Genomic DNA, 18,173 nt, shown 5'->3' on the forward strand with positions numbered 1-18,173 from the left:
TAAAATAGTTCCATTACATTTTAGATATGGAATTACCTAGGAGGGTAAAACAACTTCTTTGCATGTTTTCCATTTGTATCACAGTTTTTAGAATAAGTACACACTCTTGCAAACTTACCCACCTGCTCTTCCTGATCCTCTGTCCATTTTCCCTCTTATATTCACCTTCTTGTATCTTGAGGGTAACCCTGTCACCTGGTCACCACCACCTTTTTCTCTCCTTCCACCTGGAATAGTCATGTACCTTTTCTATGGTAAGATACCTGTTCCTGCCCATCTATCATACATTAGTCTCTGAACACCTGGCATAAAGTCTCCTTCCTTTCTACTACACAATCCACTCAGTTGGGAGGTGGGGACTTGTCTTGCAAGTTACTTGGTGGCCTCACTCATACCAATTCTGCAAAAAGAGTATCCAGTACATACTGTAAAGTGGTTAGCATTAGGGAGGACATCCAGCTGTAGAAACCATGCCCAAGCAGACATTGGAGCTTGATATTGCCCTTTGGTTTGACAATATTGATATATGCAATATTGTGAAACCATCCAGCCCATTCCAGTGTGGAATATGGATGTTAATTGATGACAATGACACTATCTCTGTATGATTACTAAAAGAGTAGGCCTCAAAAAGCATTGTCTAACCCATAATGATATTAATGATAATGTATTATACTAGTGATTCCTTATGACCATATATAGAGTCATTTGGATGTATTGGAGATATAGTTAATTGAATCATCCTTAGTATATTACTAGTACTTTGTTTTTATCTTCATTTCAAATCCTCTTCAAGGTATTTCATTGTGTTTGTGAAGTTAAATCTACAAGTTTTATTCCTGTTGTGCATCATGAATTGGTACTACAGGTTCTTCAAGAAATGTCCAAAGTAAATTATGATCTATGCTGCACAGATTTCTTTCTCAACTGCATAAAGTCATGAACTGAACTTAAATTTAAGCAGTAATCATTTAGAACTCCTGTAGATTATATAATTACAGGTGCATACATGGCCCTGTGGTTAAAAAATTTGCTTCCCAGATACATTGTTCAGTCCTACTACATGGCACTTATGGCAAGTGCCTTCTGTTATAGTCATGGGCCAATCAAAACCTTATGAGTAGATTTGGTACAAGGAAGTGAAAAAAGCTCATCATATAATGTATGTGTGTGTGTTGACTTACGTGACTTATAATTTCTCTTCCTCTGTGTAAAATGGTGTAATTGTTTTTTCATTGTGTAATTGTTTTCTCTTTCTTGTAGTATCCATCATTACATTTATCATCATCATCATCCTCACTATATCTGAAATCAGATATTACTCAGAGTCAGAACTGGAGTTTGACTATATGGTGGATTCCAGTGTAGATGGGTAAGTAATTGCTGTCTTTATTGGAACTCTTGAGCCCTTTATATCTTCCCTTATGTCTTCACTTAGTTAAGTGCATATTTTTTTTTTTTTTGCTGGGTCTGGAGGAAGGGGCAGTGTCTATGACCTTTGCAGACTCACCAAGTCTGGTAAGATTGATGCCATTAATATTTTTTCTAAACTGTTGCAACTTGCTACCTCCTAGAAAGAGATGAACAGAGGTGATTCCAGAGGGGTGACATTCCGGGCATGTAGGATGGGAATTGTAGTTAGTGCAGGGTATGTGAGATTGGACACACAGGAGTGACAAGAGGTGGAGAGACAGGTGGGGAAGGTATATGACTAACCAGTTTCAAGGAACAGAAGCCATTGTAGTGGCAATAAAAAAGCCAGAAAGAGGCTGAAACAGATCTGTGTGAGATTTAAGACACTTTCAACAGATTAACATTAGCAGCATCAGTAGCACGGTCTCAGATGTGGAAACATACCCTATTGCAGACTTCATTTGCGTACTTGTAAGTACTGGTGCCATGTAAAAAGCACCCAATACACTCTGTGAAGTGGTTGGCACTAGGAAGGGCATCCAGCTATAGAAACCATGCCAAAATAGACAGGGAGCCTGAACAGCCCTTCAGTCAGTCAGCTCCTGTTAGCTACAACCCATGCCAGATGGATAACGGATGTTAAATGATGATGATGATGATTTGAGCTTTGTAGAGTGTCAATTGTTGGAGGCTGAAATAGTTTCTGACCCTGAAGAGAAGAGGCAGTCTTTGGGATGTAGTCCTAGCTGTGCTACTGATGTGTTTTTTTATCAGCTAAGATTCTCAGTAATAGTGAGGCTTAGCATTTGAAGTGATTGCGAGGGCACTAGACAAGTGCTATTCATGTTTAGGCAGGATTTGGTACAATTGCTTTATTGATATGACTGGATTCTTTTGCTGTTAAAAGTGACAAGATTGGCATCATCTGCATAACAATCGTATTATTGGATATAGCAGCAAATAGGCCATTGATGAATAGAAGGAAGAGAGTGGAAGACAAAACTGAATCCTGTGGTACACCACAGTTGATGGAGAGTTGAGCAGAAAAAGCTCTATCAACACGTCACAATTGTGCAGCCTGATAGCAATCTACCAGTGCAAAATGTGAGAGATGGTTGAAGCCCATAGGTAGAAAGATTTGATAAGAAATTCATGTGCCAGATGTGGTTCAAAGTTTTATTGATGTTTAAAGCACTAACGTTGCATTCATCATGAAGGCCATCTAGTGAGTAGCATAAGAGAGTAGTTTCCAGTAGATCTGGCTCCGTGGAAGCTGGACTAGTGATCATTGAGCAGAGAGAGTGAGCCAGGTCCTGAAGAACATTGTTGTTAATGGGTTTTTCATTACCTTAGATATGTTAGAAGTGAGGGAAATGGGACAGTAGTTAACTAGGTCAGAGAAGTTTCCTTTCTTTGGAATGCGATGCACTGTAGTGTTTTCCCAAATGCTTAGAGTATATCCTCTTGAGAGTGGGAGATTAAAGAATCTGGTGAATATAGGAACAAGTTCAGGAGCACATTGTTTAAGTTTAATAAAAGGGACATTTCTAGGGGCAAAGGTCATGTTTGTTTGAAGCAAATGGAATTATTTCTGCACTTGGCATGTGTATGTATGTGAGGTGGGGAGCCCATTAGAGTGAAAGGGGATAAATTTAGAGGAGATTGTCTGAGAGCGCATAGTATGAATTTAGATGTGAAATAGAACTGTAAAGGTGGATACTTTCTCACAAAGTGAAGCCATCATTTAGAAGATGAGGTAAAAAGAGACAGCAAAGTTGATGGAGATTTAAGGACTAGTTGGATCTGCTATATTTTGGATGGTGGGAAAACTTGAGAGCTGTATGAAGGTATCCTTTCTGACTGAATAATAGTCTTATAAGAGTTGTGCTGCTGGATGATTGCCAACCAATTTTGGAGAGTGGGTAGAATTCTTCAGGTATTATAGGCCTTGTTTTTTGCTATGAAAGCCACAGCACAGCTATAAGTGTGTAAGATGTGGAGGAACATGCCTTAACATCACTTCTCTAGCAGATTATTTTAGTGCCAAGAGTGAAGTATGAGTGTTGCTTTCAGCGAAAATTGATATAAAACAGGCTGAACTCTGACCAGTCAGCTGAATTGAAGTGCCATAGGGTGCCATGTAGCATGTGATTTTGTGTTGGTTAGTTACAATTAGGCAATAGTTAGATGATCTGATAGATGCTGAGATAGTTATAGGTTGGAAGAGGTTAGATTTTTGCAACAAGAAATAGGTCAAGTGTTTGGGATGTCTGTATGACAGTCTGGAATATGAGTAAGTGATGAAACAAGTTGGTTGAAAAAGTTGAGAATTGTAGTAACAGATAGATGAATAGAAAAAAATTCTCAAACAACCTTTATTGAACTGATAATGAATTTAGGAAAGGTGACACTGATGGGTCTTAAATTAGGTATTACACTATTGCTCAAAGTTAATGAAACAAAGACCCAATTAACCTTCACAAATCACTGGGTCATTCATCATCATCATCATCATCGTTTAACGTCCGCTTTCCATGCTAGCATGGGTTGGACGATTTGACTGAGGACTGGTGAAACCGGATGGCTACACCACGCTCCAATCTGATTTGGCAGAGTTTCTACAGCTGGATGCCCTTCCTAACGCCAACCACTCTGAGAGTGTTGTGGGTGCTTTTACGTGCCACCCGCACGAAGGCCAGTCAGGCGGTACTGGCAATGGCCACGCTCAAATGGTGTATTTTATGTGCCACCTGCACAAGAGCCAGTCCAGGGGCACTGGCAATGATCTCGCTCGAAAGTCCATTACACATGCCACGGGCACAAGTGCCAGAAAGGCGACGCTGGGCACAGGTGCCATCCCGATTTCGCTTTCGCTTGCCCCAATAAGTCTTCACAAGCTGAGTTTCGTGTCCAATGAAAGAGACGACGTTGGCATGGGTGCCAGTCGTCGAATTTAGTTCGGTTTCGATTTCACTTTCCTCAACAGGTCTTCGCAAGCAGAGTTTAGTGTCCAAAGAAGGAAAGGTACGCATGTCTTCATATAATCTGTCTGTACTAAATTATCATGCTGAAGCTCAAGTCCCTCCAGGTTAATGAGGGCTGCCACAAGTTGCTGATAAGGGCTAGTGACAAGACATTGTTTAACCAAATATTAAATGTGCGTCACAGATTTGGTCTGTTGGAAAATTAACACTGCTCTAATTGAATGCAATACAAACATGTTCTGTGATACTTGATAGGTCATTATTCTATCACCATTAAAATTTTCTGTTTTCATACTGTGTCATCATATCATCATCTCCAGGCTATTGTTTACAATTGGAAATTACACAGACAAGGAATAAATAAAGTGAAATAGCTTAGTCATGACCTACCGATGTTCAAATGGGATATAAATCACATCAACCTTATTGTTAAATGTAATATATCATAGTTACAGACTGTCTGTCTGATAAAACCATAAAACAACCCCAACAAGCTCATAGACTTAGCTTGGAACCTTACTCTAAGTGTTTTTACAAAACAGTGGTTAATTTAGCTTAACAGATTGTACGATCTTGCCACTTTTATTCCTTCTTGAATTGTTCATTAGGTAAGTGACTGATTAAAAGATGAACTGATGAAATAATCAATCCCCGAAAAGATATTTGTGTTACCTATGTTACCCAGCGTGGAAGTGCAATGGCCCAGTGGTTAGGGCAGCGGACTCGCTGTCATAGGATCGCGGTTTCGATTCCCAGACCGGGCGTTGTGAGTGTTTATTGAGCGAAAACACCTAAAGCTCCACGAGGCTCCGGCAGGCGATGGTGGCAAACCCTGCTGTACTCTTCCACCACAACTTTCTCTCACTCTTACTTCCTGTTTCTGTTGTGCCTGTAATTCAAAGGGTCAGCCTTGTCACTGTGTCACGCTGAATATCCCCGAGAATTACGTTAAGGGTACACGTGTCTGTGGAGTGCTCAGCCACTTGCACGTTAATTTCACGAGCAGGCTGTTCCGTTGATCGGATCAACTGGAATCCTCGACGTCGTAAGTGACGGAGTGCCAACAACAATGTTACCCAGCATCTAATGTAACACAGAAGCATTATCAAACCTGTGAAGTATCTTCTGGAAGCCATCACCCTTACCATTCTCATTTCTCCCAATAAGATTTTCGTGGTCCATTTCTGCTTTGGTTTTGACCATTATTTCTTATATATTTGAACAACGATTTTCTATCAATTATTCATTACTAACTAAACTTGATATTTTTTTTTCTAATTTTGTTTATGTTCTTTTTTCATTTTCACTCTCCAGCACTCTCCAAATTAATGTTGATATTACAGTGGCAATGAAATGTCCAAGTAAGTATATGATCACAAATATAGTAATGTTGTGATCCATCATTCACTTGTTCCATTTGTTTTAATAAATAGTTAATAGGGGACGCTGTTGTGTGGTGAAGAAGTTCATTTTGTAGTCATCTTAATTCAACTTCACATTCAGATATTGGTGACCATATAGTTTATCCTTATTGTCAAAATTTATCTATAAGTTTCCCTTATCATACGTTTCTACTTTACTCCATCATGTTAGGCAAAATACTTAGTGATGTTTCATCTGTCTTTATGTTCTGAGTTCAAATCCCACCAATGTCAGCTTTGCCTTTCATCCTTTCAGGGTTAATGAAATAAGTACTAGTTAAGTACTGGGTTGATGTAATTGATTTTTTATTATATGTTCTTTAGTTTATTGCTTTTTTTTTCTTAATTCATTATGGCAAATAATTTCCAACAGAACAACTATGTGCACCTGATGTGAAAGGATGCTGGTTCGCCTTGAAATATTTGTAATATTATACGATATGTACTCAGTGCCATCTTTGAAACAGCTGTAAAGTTGACTGCTTCTCCTGCTCCTTTCATTTACAGACTTAATTATCACATAAGAAACAACATTTGTTGCTTTTGAACTGAAATTGCATAGCATTTTCCATCTTATTGGAATTTTCTGTCTAATCTCAATATGGGGTGAAGTGTGTTTGATGCATTAGTTAATAAACTTTATTGATTATTTATCAATTCATTTCTGTTTTCTATACTAATTTTGCTTATGCTAGATGCTAACCAATCATCATTATTATTATTTTTACTATTATTATCATTTCATGTAGTCACATGAATCCTACCATTGAGCTACAAGTAACCTTGCTGTCCCTAATAACACTGTTTTCTGGAGATGCACTAAACTAAGTTTTATGCCTATTTCCTCTATCCAGCTGTTCAAATCTTTAGGATTAGCTCCTAATGCACCTATAACCACAGGGATACATTTTATCTATACTTTCCATAGCCTTTGCAACTCAGTGGCTAGGTCCTGGTACTTTGTTATTTTCTCTATACCTCTCCAAGTTGGCAGAATCGTTAGCATGATGGATGAAATGAAATACTTAGTAGTATTTTACCTGTCGCTCCATTCTGAGTTCAAATTCCATTTAGGTCATCTTTGCCTTTCATCCTTTCAGGGTCGATAAATTAAGTACCAGTGAAATACTAGGGTTGCTGTAATCAACTAGTCCCCATTCCCCAAAATTTCAGGCCTTGTGCCTATAGTAGAAAGGATTATTATTATTATTCTTTCTGCTGAGGTCAGCTTTGCCTTTCATCTTTTCGGGGTCGTGGAGTTTATGTAATCGACAGATCCCCTCCCCAAAAATGTCTGCCCTTGTGGCAAAATTTGAAACCATTATTATTATTATTATTAGTATTATTATTATTATTATTATTATTAAGGCAGCAAGCTGGCAGAATTGTTAGCATGCTTGGTGAAATGTTTAGTGGCATTTCATCTGTTACTATGTTCTCAGTTCAAATGCCGCCGGGGGTCGACTTTACCTTTCATCCTTTTGGGGTTGATAAAATAAATACCAGTTGAGTACTGGGGTCTATGTAATTGACTTACCCCCTCCTCCAAAATTTCAGGCCTTGTGCCCATAGTAGAAAGGATTATTATTATTATTAAAGACAGCAAGCTGACATAATCATTAGCATATCAAGCGAAATGCTACATTCTGAGTTCAAATGTTGCTGAGGTGTACTTTGCCTTTCATCTTTCCAGGGTCGATAAATTACGTATCAGTTATGCACTGGGGTTGATGTAATCAAATAACCCCCTCCCCCAAAATTTCCAGCCTTGTGCCTATAATAAAAAGGATTATTATTATTATTATTATTATTATTATTATCATTATTATTATTGTTATTATATTTTACTTTTCATTTTCTAGCTGTTGGAGCTGATTGTTTAGATATCACTGGCCAAGATGTTCAAGCCTTTGGTCAGTTACAGCAAGATGATGCTTACTTTGATCTCACTCCACAGCAACAACACTACCATAACACACTTCAAGAATTTAACCAATATTTAAGAGAAGATTACCATGCTATCCAGGAAGTTTTGTGGCTCACATCTGGGATATCATCTCTTGCTGCTAACATGCCAGATCCGTATGTATTATTTATATATTCTTTTTGTTGTTATTAGGGTTGTGGTCTGCTCAAGATAAATGTCTTGTTGTATTTAAGTGTGTCTTTTACATTATAATTTTAAATTCCATCAGCATCAACTTTGCATTTCATCTGTCAGCAAGTATTTAGATAAGTACCAGTGAAATACTGTGGTTGATTTAATGTACTGTCCTCTCCCTTCCATAAAATTAATGTCTTGTGCTGGATTCATAAATCAGTATGTAGTTTATTTCCCAGTATGTAGTTTATTAACCTTGATCAAGTACAGATAAAAGGCAGTCCAACCATGTCTATCAGACTCAGTGGCTCTCCTGTTGATTTCTAATAAATCTTTATTTTCAGGTTTCTGTGATAAAAAAATTGTTATGAATCTTTATTTTTAGGTTGTTTCCGTGATAATTTTATTATTAGGTTGTCAAGAAAGTTCTTGCGGAATTTTAAATTTTGGTTTTAAATGATGTATTTTCAAATTAATTTTCATTGAATTACTTTGACTTTATATATCATTTTAAAGCCCATTTTTCACTCTATCTAATCGTGTTACTCTTTTCCTTTTTGAATAATTAGGCCATTTTTTCCAGAATGTTGAATACAACATGGACAAAAAGCAAATTCGCACAGTTTTCTTATTCCAGTGCAAGCTAGGCCGAAAAGCTGCTGAAACAGCTCGCGATATCAATGATGTGTTTGGCTCAGGAACCACTAATGAACGCCCAGTTCAATGGTGGTTCAAGAAATGTTGTAGCAGTGACAAGAGTCTTGAAGATGGTAAGCATAGTGGTTGGCCATCGGATGTTGACAACGATAACTAAGAGCCTTAGTCGAAGCCAATCCACACACAACTGTTCGAGAGCTTGCTTCTGAATTAGGCGTTATGTATACGACAATTTCCAACCACTTGAAAGAGATTGGAAAAACAAAAATACTTGAGAAATGAGTGCTGCATGAATTGGACGACAACCAAAAACAAATGTTGTTTTGAAGTGTCATCTTCCCTTCTTTTTCGCAATAAGAATGACCCGTTTCTCGACCAGATTGTGACTTGCGATGAAAAGTGGATTCTTTATGACAACCAGTGGCGCTCATCTCAGTGATTGGGGAAATTCTATTAAGAATTATAAGGGAAATTCTATTAAGAAGTATAGAGTTCTAGATTTTTGAGACAAGAGGTGAGATTGTGATTCCTTTGTAGTTCTGAGACAGGTGATGATTACCTTACTTTGGAAGTAGAATTTCATTTATAGAAATACTCTTCCAAATGATGGCTGAGATAAGCATTTTGAGACTCTTCTTCGGTAAACAGTGTTGAGAATGAAGTATGAGTGTCAATAGGAAGTGAGTCAAGGGAGAGGGAGTGATGACTGGCAACACAGGAAAAGTGGTCTGTGGAAAATATAAGTTGGGGAAGATTATGCTAAAAATCTGAAATGACATACATTAAAATAGATATATGACAGTGTGGTTAAGAAGTTTACTTCAGAGCTTCTTGGTTTTGGATTCAATTCCACTGTGTCGTACTATGGGTAAGTGTATATATATGCTATACATGTGTGTGCATATGTGTACCCTTGTCTGACATCATGTGATGGTTGTAAACAAGCATCATCATTATACAAGTGTTTTCAGTCTGCTATGGAAAATCATGTTTGGCTATGAAAAATATTACATTGCCTGGAATCAGGTGAGCATTGACAGTTGTACATCAAGTTGTAGAAAATCTGCTTCAACAAATCCTATCTGACTCGGGCAAGCATGGAAAAATGGACACTATATGATGATATATATTTGTGTGTGTGTATTGAATACTTGAAATGAGGAATAGATAGGCAGCCGATACTGATGAAGGGTCATTCTCTCTGTTTACTAGCCCTGTTTTCGTTTTTTTTCTCTTGTTGTTTGCATACTTAACTTGTTTGTTTTCGTATTTCATGTTGTTTACACAGTTGGTGATGTCCTGTACCCATATATGCATATATATATTTATACTTACACACATACATGTGTATATGTTTGTGTATTCGTGTATCTAAACATTATATTGTATATGCTATTGCAGTGGGCTTAAACGTGATGGACCACCTGATGCCTGCCGAATTCATGGTTCACTACATGTCAACCGGGTTGCAGGCAATTTTCATATTACAGCTGGGAAGTAAGTTAATTTATTACTTTTCATTCATATTATCTCATTCTCTGTCTTTCTCTCTCTTATATTTATATATTCATTCATTTGTAATATATACATAGTAATATTATTTACATGACAACAAAATAAGCACAGATTGTAAAACATCTACATTGGCACTACCAAAGGAATGTTCACAGGCACACAACAACACATGCATACATTCTGGAATGCAAAGTGAAGAAAGTGTCCCTGTCTCAATGTGTCTGGTAAAGCACAACCACAAGATGGGAAATAATAAACTATGCACTATCTTTCACAGTGGTTCTGGACTCTTGACTCATCATCGTCATTGTTTAATGTCCACTTTCTATGCTGGCTTGGGTCGGACGGTTTGACTGAGGGCTGGCTGGCCAGAAGGCTGCACCAGGCTCCAATCTGATCTGGCAGAGTTTCTACAGCTGGATGCCCTTCTTAATGCCAACCACTCTGAGAGTGTAGTGGATGCTTTTTATGTGCCACTGGCATGAGGGCCAGTCAGGTGGTACATGGCATCGACCACACTTGAATGGTGCTTTTTACTTGCCATCCACATGGGAGCCAGTCAGCTGGCACTGGCATCGACCACGCTCAAATGGTGCTTTTACGTGCCAATCGGGCAGTACTGTCATGGGCTACGACAACAATTTCACTTGCCTCAACAGGTCTTCGCAAGCGCAGTTTATTGCCCAATGATTGAAGGGTACTCTTAAATGGCTGGTTGGGCTGCACTGGCATAAGCCACAGTTGTGATCTCACTTGGCTTGCTGGGTCTTCTCAAGCATATCTCCAAAGGTCTCGGTCATTTGTCATCGCCTCAGTGAGGCCCAACGTTTGAAGGTCATGCTTCACCACCTCATCCCAGGTCTTCCTGGGTCTACCACAGGACCCCCCTACTGCTAGGGTGTGACACTTTTTTACGCAGCTGTCCTCATCCATATGCAACACATGACTATACCAGCGCAGTCGTCTCTCTTGCACACCACATCTGATGATTCTTAAGTCCAACTTTTCTCTCATGACTTTTACACTCTGTCGTGTATGCACACTGATATTACACATCCAGTAGAGTATACTGGCTTCATTCCTTGCAAGCTTACACATGTCCTCAGCAGTCATGGCCCATGTTTCATTGCCATGTAGCGTGGCTGTTTGCACACATGCGTCATATAGTCTACCTTTTACTGAAATTGCATATAGGTGGGAAGGTGAGAAGGAGAATGGAAAAGTAGGTAATAAGTCAGTGGTGAGAATGAAACTGGAAATGCATAGTTGTTAATGCTTAATTAATAAAAACAAAATTGAAATATTTTTTGGAGAAAAGAAGAATCATTTCTTAAGTCCTGCAGAATATTTAGAGCAAAGTGCAAAGATCATTTGTTTCACTTTATGTTTGTGTTCATGTGGAGGACTGTGGTGTTAAGAAACCTCTGTCACTAAGAGCTGATCAGTGGAGTAGCCTGATGAGTTGAATGAAATCTGGGCTGGGGGTCTACTCTGATTGTGGTGGGGAAAGCTGTGAAGATGTGTGCAAAATCATTTAAGCAGTACCATGTTTTGCCAGCATACGATGCAGTGCAAAGTTTGCATGTAATGCAGTAGTTGTGGTTAGTTGGACTGCAGCTAAGGTTTTGAGCGACAGTTTGCTGTGATATAGGGCTATTTATAGTTAATGTGTTTGAGGTGATGGGACGAATGTGGCATCAAGTTTGAGCATTTGAATATACTAGGCTGAGTGTGACTGGATGGAAGCAGTGAACTTTGAGATTAGAAAGCAGAATTTATGGAGAAGTGTATGTTTTAATGGTCTAGAAAGTGTGATTAGAGCTTGTCTTAGCTGCCTTTACTACTCTGATCTTTGATAGTAAAATCACCAGAAGAGGAGGGGGTGAGACATTTGAATGTAAAAACGATTTCAGTTAGAGAGTTGAGGTTGGTCAATCTGGATAGAGGTAAGGAGGGGCAGCGGTCAAGGAAGTATTTTAAAGCTGAGAAACCATCATTGTGGTGGTGGTGGTGGGGGGTCAAAAGGAAAAAGAAGTTTGGAAAGCCCAGAGAGAAATGAGACATTGAAGAGGTTTAGAGCATGAGTGGTGTCTTTAATAGGAAATGGTAAGCAGAAACATGAGGTGACAACAGTTTGTTTGAGGTAACAAAGAAAGTGCTTATGGGAGAGTTGCAAGTGGAGACAAGGAAGTGGTGGCTAGGACTGTTGTGATCTTGATTTTTCCAGAAGAAATAAGTAATGGAAATTTGGGTATGATGACTTCAAATGCTCTTGTCCTTTCATTTCAAACTATGACTATATGTATGTGTATGCATATCTATGCAAATATCATATATATATATATATTTATATATTTATTTATAATTTAGTCAATTACATAATCTACAAAGTAAAAGTATAAAAAGGACAGGTTGTAGAAAGAACTATGTTGACACTATCAACAGAATGTGTACACATGCTGCACACATCCAAACTACCATATTTTAACATGTATAAGGAACCCTTTTTTGTCAAAAATTAGGTTAAAAAAATATGGGAGTTTTTTTATGGATAGTATTATAAGCCCTTACAAAACCTTTTTTTCCAAATTTTAAGCCTCCAAAATTAGGGGGTTCCTTATATACGAGGGTTCCTTATACATGTTAAAATATGGTATATACGGAAGAACTGCAGCATTCTTGTCTAAATATATCTGGGAGTTAAAAGTGAACAATATAACTGCAGCCACAAGGTGGGAAATAACAGATGGTGCCACTTGAAAAGTACCCACTCCACACTGTAAAGTGGTTTGCATTTGGAATGGCATCCAGCTGTAAAAACCATGCCAAAACTTACCTCTCTTGTGCGAGTGCCATGTAAAAAGCATTCAGCCCACTCTACGGAGTGGTTCGTGTTTAGGACGAGCGTCCAGCCATAAAAACCATGCCAAAATAGACACAGAAGCATGGTGCAGGCTCCTGCCTCGCCAGCTCCTGTCAAACCGTCCAACCCATGCTAGCATGGAAAGAGGACGTTAAACAATAATGATGATGATGATGATGCACCTCATAAATGCATGGTCTAATGTCAATATGAAAGCTAAGCTACACTTCTATATAATTACTCAAAAGTTTAGTTGCACTTCTGTCTACCTCATATAGTTGCACTTCTGTCTACCTCATATACCACATTACTTGCAAACTTTCTAATGCATTATACATAGGTAAAACTATGACAATCACTATCTCTCCTGCACATGCTGAACTTTAGCACTCTCAATCAACCTTTTTTGTAGACACCCAAAAGACTATTTTCATTATTCTCATTCAAGTACTCAAACTAAACCTTCTCACCTATGTACAGTGATTCAATATTGTCACTTGTGCACCTACTTGTCAATATAAAATTTTCACTATTCTCCACAACTATTTACTATTCTCATTTGTGTACTTTGACCTCATGCAATTATTTTTCACTATTTCTACATGCATATATACTAAACTTTGTCCAACACAAAAAGTACTTTTATTTTTTTGTCCTTGTATGTATTCAGTACTTTCTAAACCCCCCAGTTAAAAGATCTTTGTCAGTCTCAAACAAAGAAGCTGGTTTTGAAATGTGACAATCCTCTTCTTACAGCACAACAGCTTACAAATGTATTCAGAGCAGATGTTGTCGTTGTTGTTGTTGTTGTTGGCACTCCGTCGCTTATGACATCGAGGGTTCCAGTTGATCTGATCAATGGAACAGCCTGCTCGTGAAATTAACGTGCAAGTGGCTGAGCACTCCACAGACACGTGTACCCTTAACGTAGTTCTCGGGGATATTCAGCGTGACACAGTGTGACAAGGCTGACCCTTTGAATTACAGGCACAACAGAAACAGGAAGTAAGAGTGAGAGAAAGTTGTGGTGGAAGAGTACAGCAGGGTTTGCCACCATCCTCTGCCAGAGCCTCGTGGAGCTTTAGGTGTTTTCGCTGAATAAACATTAACAACGCCCAGTCTGGGAATTGAAACCGCGATCCTATGACCGCAAGTCCGCTGCCCTAACCACTGGGCCATTGCGCCTCCACATTCAGAGCAGATATAACTTGATAATCAAAATCATGATACACATACACATACATACATATATTCATATACACACAAACATGTGTGTGCATATGTATGTATGTATGTATGTATGTATATTTTATTAAACTTGACCAATATTTTTCAAGCAATGAACAATTTTCATCAAAACAACAATATAATTTGTCGACTTGGAAATTATTGCAAAGCTGCATGATAAACATTTTTTGTCTTCCCATTCAGAGATCAGTACAATTCTTTTTTATGTCTAACCTCTTTCTTTCTCTCTCTCTTTCTGTTGATTGTTTTCAGCCATCACCACTAGTGTCACCATCATCACCACCACAACTGCCATACACACACCATTCAGACTACTGACACCACCACCATCAATACCTTTGACTTTGCTGCCTTCCCCTCCTCCACCATCACCATTGTTTTTAATCACATCACTTACTATCACCGTCATCCCTGACCACCAGCACCATCATCACCGTTGCCCCCGCCTCTATCACAACTACAGCTCACACTATTACTATCATCCTATTACCATCACAACTGTCAACCTACTACTGCCCTCACTGTCTCTACGCCTACTATTACATTCACCCCAGCAGGAGGAATAGTAGAGGGGGTCAAAGTGTGACACACTGACACACAGAAATTTGTTTTGGCATTTATTATATATATATATATATATATATATATATATATATATATATATCTCATAACTTGCCTGATGACCTCGAGAATGCACAGACAAAACTCAATTGTAGTAAGAGACTGACTTGACCAAGCTAAACATTCTTTTCTACTCTGGGCACAAGGCCTGAAATTTTGGGGGAGGGGGCCAGTCAATTAGATCAACCCTAGTACACAACTGGTACTTAATTTATCGACGCCTGAAAGGATGAAAGACAAAGTCAACCTCGGCGGAATTTGAACTCGGAACATAAAGCATTTTGCCTGGCTTGCTAACATTTCTGCCAGCTCACTGCCTTACAAAGTATCAATATATTAACCTCTAATCTGGTAGGGAGTACTCTTCCTTTGGAATGTTAACACTAAAAGTATATATATATAAATATATATATATATAAAGTGAAGTATATTTGCCACTTAAATGTGGCTGACCCCGGGGGGTGGATGTTACTGTTGCTTTTAGCCCCAGGAGGACATCTCCTCCAGCTGGCTATCGACACACATTTGTGTCCTGTCTGTATATGCCAAGGGAAGTTATCTTTCCCATCTTGATCTACGATACGTACGTACTCGAGTTTCAGGGTTATTTCCCTTCTTCAGCGTACGACAATCGCCGACCTTCGATTCAAAAGATAATTCTTGGCAAATATATATAACTTTTTCCAGTGAAATTATTCACTGATATCGAAAAAGTGAAAACAAGCAATGTTAAATTTCTGAACGAGGTATTAACAGTAACTGCACAATAAAGTGAAGTATATTTGCCACTTAAATGTGGCTGACCCCGAGTGGTGGATGTTACTGTTGCTTTTAGCCCCAGGAGGACATCTCCTCCAGCTGGCTATCGACACACATCTGTGTCCCATCTGTATTTGCCAAGGGAAGTTATCTTTCCCATCTTGATCTACGATACGTACGTACTCAAGTTTCAGGGTTATTTCCCTTCTTCAGCGTACGACAATCACCGACCTTCGATGCAAAAGATAATTCTTGGCAAATATATATAACTTTTTCCAGTGAAATTATTCACTGATATCGAAAAAGTGAAAACAAGCAATGTTAAATCTCTGAACGAGGTATTAACAGTAACTGCATGATAAAGTGAAGTATATTTGCCACTTAAATGTGGCTGACCCCGAGGGGTGGATGTTACTGTTGCTTTTAGTCCCAGGAAAAAGTTATATATATTTGCGAAGAATCATCTTTTGCATTGAAGGTCGGCGATTGTCGTATGCTGAAGAAGGGAAATAACCCTGAAACTCGAGTACGTAGTTATTGTAGATCAAGATGGGAAAGATAACTTCCCTTGGCAAATACAGACAGGACACAGATGTGTGTCGATAGCCAGCTGGAGGAGATGTCCTCCTGGGGCTAAAAGCAACAGTAACATCCACCCCTCAGGGTCAGCCACATTTAAGTGGCAAATATACTTCACTTTATCGTGCAGTTACTGTTAATACCTCGTTCAGAGATTTAACATTGCTTATATATATATATATATATATATATATATATATATATATATATATATATATATATATATATACACACACACATATACACACTTGAGTGCATAAGTGCGAAGTGAAGTGGAGAAAATAGAACTCAAATACCAAAGGTAGAGTAAAGTACAATGCCTTATTGAAGTTGAAAACTTCCACAAACTAATTCAGACAGAAAGGAATTTTTGAAAGTTGACAACTGTTTATAAAACATTGTATTGTTCTAAAAGTTGACCTGATGGTCAGTTATGTGAAACTCTGAGTAACAGTTTGTGATATATTTAACGTCCACTTTTCATGCTGACATTGGTTAGATGGTTTGAACGAAACTGGTAAGCTGGAGAGGTGCACCAGGTTCCAATCTGATTTGACATGGTTTCTACGGCTGAATGTCCTTCCTAATGCCAACCACTCCGAGAGTGTAGTGGGTGCTTTTTATATGCCACTGGCACAGGTACCATTTACATTATACTGGCAACAGCCACATCTACGATTTCACAAGTACCATTTACATGACATTGACAATGGTCACAACTATGATTTCACTTTGCTTGACAAGTCTTCTTAACTACAGCATATCGCCAAGGTCTTGGTCACTTGCCATCACCTCATCACCTCCATGAGACTCAACATTTGAAGATCATGGTACCAGCAATGGCCACAATTACAATTTCATGGGTGCTATTTACATGACACCAGCAAAGGCCATGACTTCAATTTTACTTGGCTTGATGGGTCTTCTCAAGCACAGCATATCACCAAAGGTCTCTGTCACTAGTCATCACCTCCGTGAGGTCCATTTGAAGATCATGCTTCACCACCTTGTCCCATGTTTTTCTGAGTCTACCTCTTCCACAGTTAGAGATCGGCACTTCTTTACACAGCTGTCCTCATCTATTTGCTTCACATGACTATACCAGTGCATTCGTCTCTCTTGCACACTACATTTGATGCCTCTTATGCCCAGTTTTTCTCTCAAGACACTTATGCTCTGTCACTCCTGCACACTGACATTGCACATCCAACAAAGCATACTAGTTTCATTTCTTTGAAGCTTTTGCATGTCCTCTGCAGTCACAGGCCATGTTTCTCTGCCATGGAGCATGGCTGTTCGCACACAGGTAGCAAACAGTCTACATTTCATTCTGAAGGAGGGGCTCTTTGTTACTAACAGAGGCAGAAACTCTCTGAACTTTGCCCAGCCTAAATGAAAAATAGAAAACTGTTAATTAAGAGTTTTGGCGACCTGAACATTGTACAACTTGTTACTTCAATAATATTACTTGTATCTGTCTATGTGAAGTTGCTTGTGTGTGTGCGATACCTGTTGTACAACAATCTTTTGTGTTCATGTTTTGTCCACTGAATGGAATTGTGGAACAATTTTACGATAATTTTGTTCACAGCAGTGTTGCCATTCAGATGTTAATTTCAATGCCATCTGTTGGCTCTGAACTACATTACGTCTGTTGTTTGTATTATACATTTCGAAGTAATTGGATAATCAGTCTACTTGTTCAGTGTTGTGTGTCTTTGGTAGAATCAAAATTCTGTTCAATCCCTCTCTCTCTCTCTCTCTCTACTCTCCCCCTCTATACCTTCACTCTCTATTTTCCCCCCTTTTCTTTCTTTTTCTATAGTTTTCACTCTCTTGCTTTCTACTTTGTCTCTGCATTTTATCTCTCTACTCTCTTTCTCCCTGTACTCTTGTCTTTGTCTCTATTCTTTCACTCTCTCTACTCTCTTCTTATTCTCTCTCTCAACACCCCTTTCTTCCTCTTTTTTACTCTCCTAGTATCCCCCTTTCTCTGTCAAGTAATGAACCTT

The 18,173-nt window shown here is 38.7% G+C and overlaps 1 protein-coding gene and 1 long non-coding RNA gene across 2 annotated transcripts in view; one reads left to right on the forward strand and one right to left on the reverse strand.

Moving 5' to 3' along the window:
• The window catches only part of LOC106867688 (endoplasmic reticulum-Golgi intermediate compartment protein 2), a 51,287-nt gene that overhangs the window by 8,217 nt on the left and 24,897 nt on the right, over positions 1 to 18,173 (forward strand). The window contains exons 3-6 of the mRNA XM_014912632.3: positions 1,264 to 1,372; positions 5,712 to 5,758; positions 7,681 to 7,900; positions 9,978 to 10,073. Coding sequence (XP_014768118.1) covers positions 1,264 to 1,372; positions 5,712 to 5,758; positions 7,681 to 7,900; positions 9,978 to 10,073 — 472 coding nt within the window. The remainder of the gene's footprint in view (positions 1 to 1,263; positions 1,373 to 5,711; positions 5,759 to 7,680; positions 7,901 to 9,977; positions 10,074 to 18,173) is intronic.
• The window catches only part of LOC149134710 (uncharacterized), a 59,151-nt gene that overhangs the window by 5,968 nt on the left and 35,010 nt on the right, over positions 1 to 18,173 (reverse strand). The gene's annotated exons all lie outside the window — the stretch shown is intronic.

The sequence above is a fragment of the Octopus bimaculoides genome, chromosome 7, assembly GCF_046866305.1.
Source record: "Octopus bimaculoides isolate indiv1 chromosome 7, ASM4686630v1, whole genome shotgun sequence".
NCBI lineage: Eukaryota > Metazoa > Mollusca > Cephalopoda > Octopoda > Octopodidae > Octopus > Octopus bimaculoides.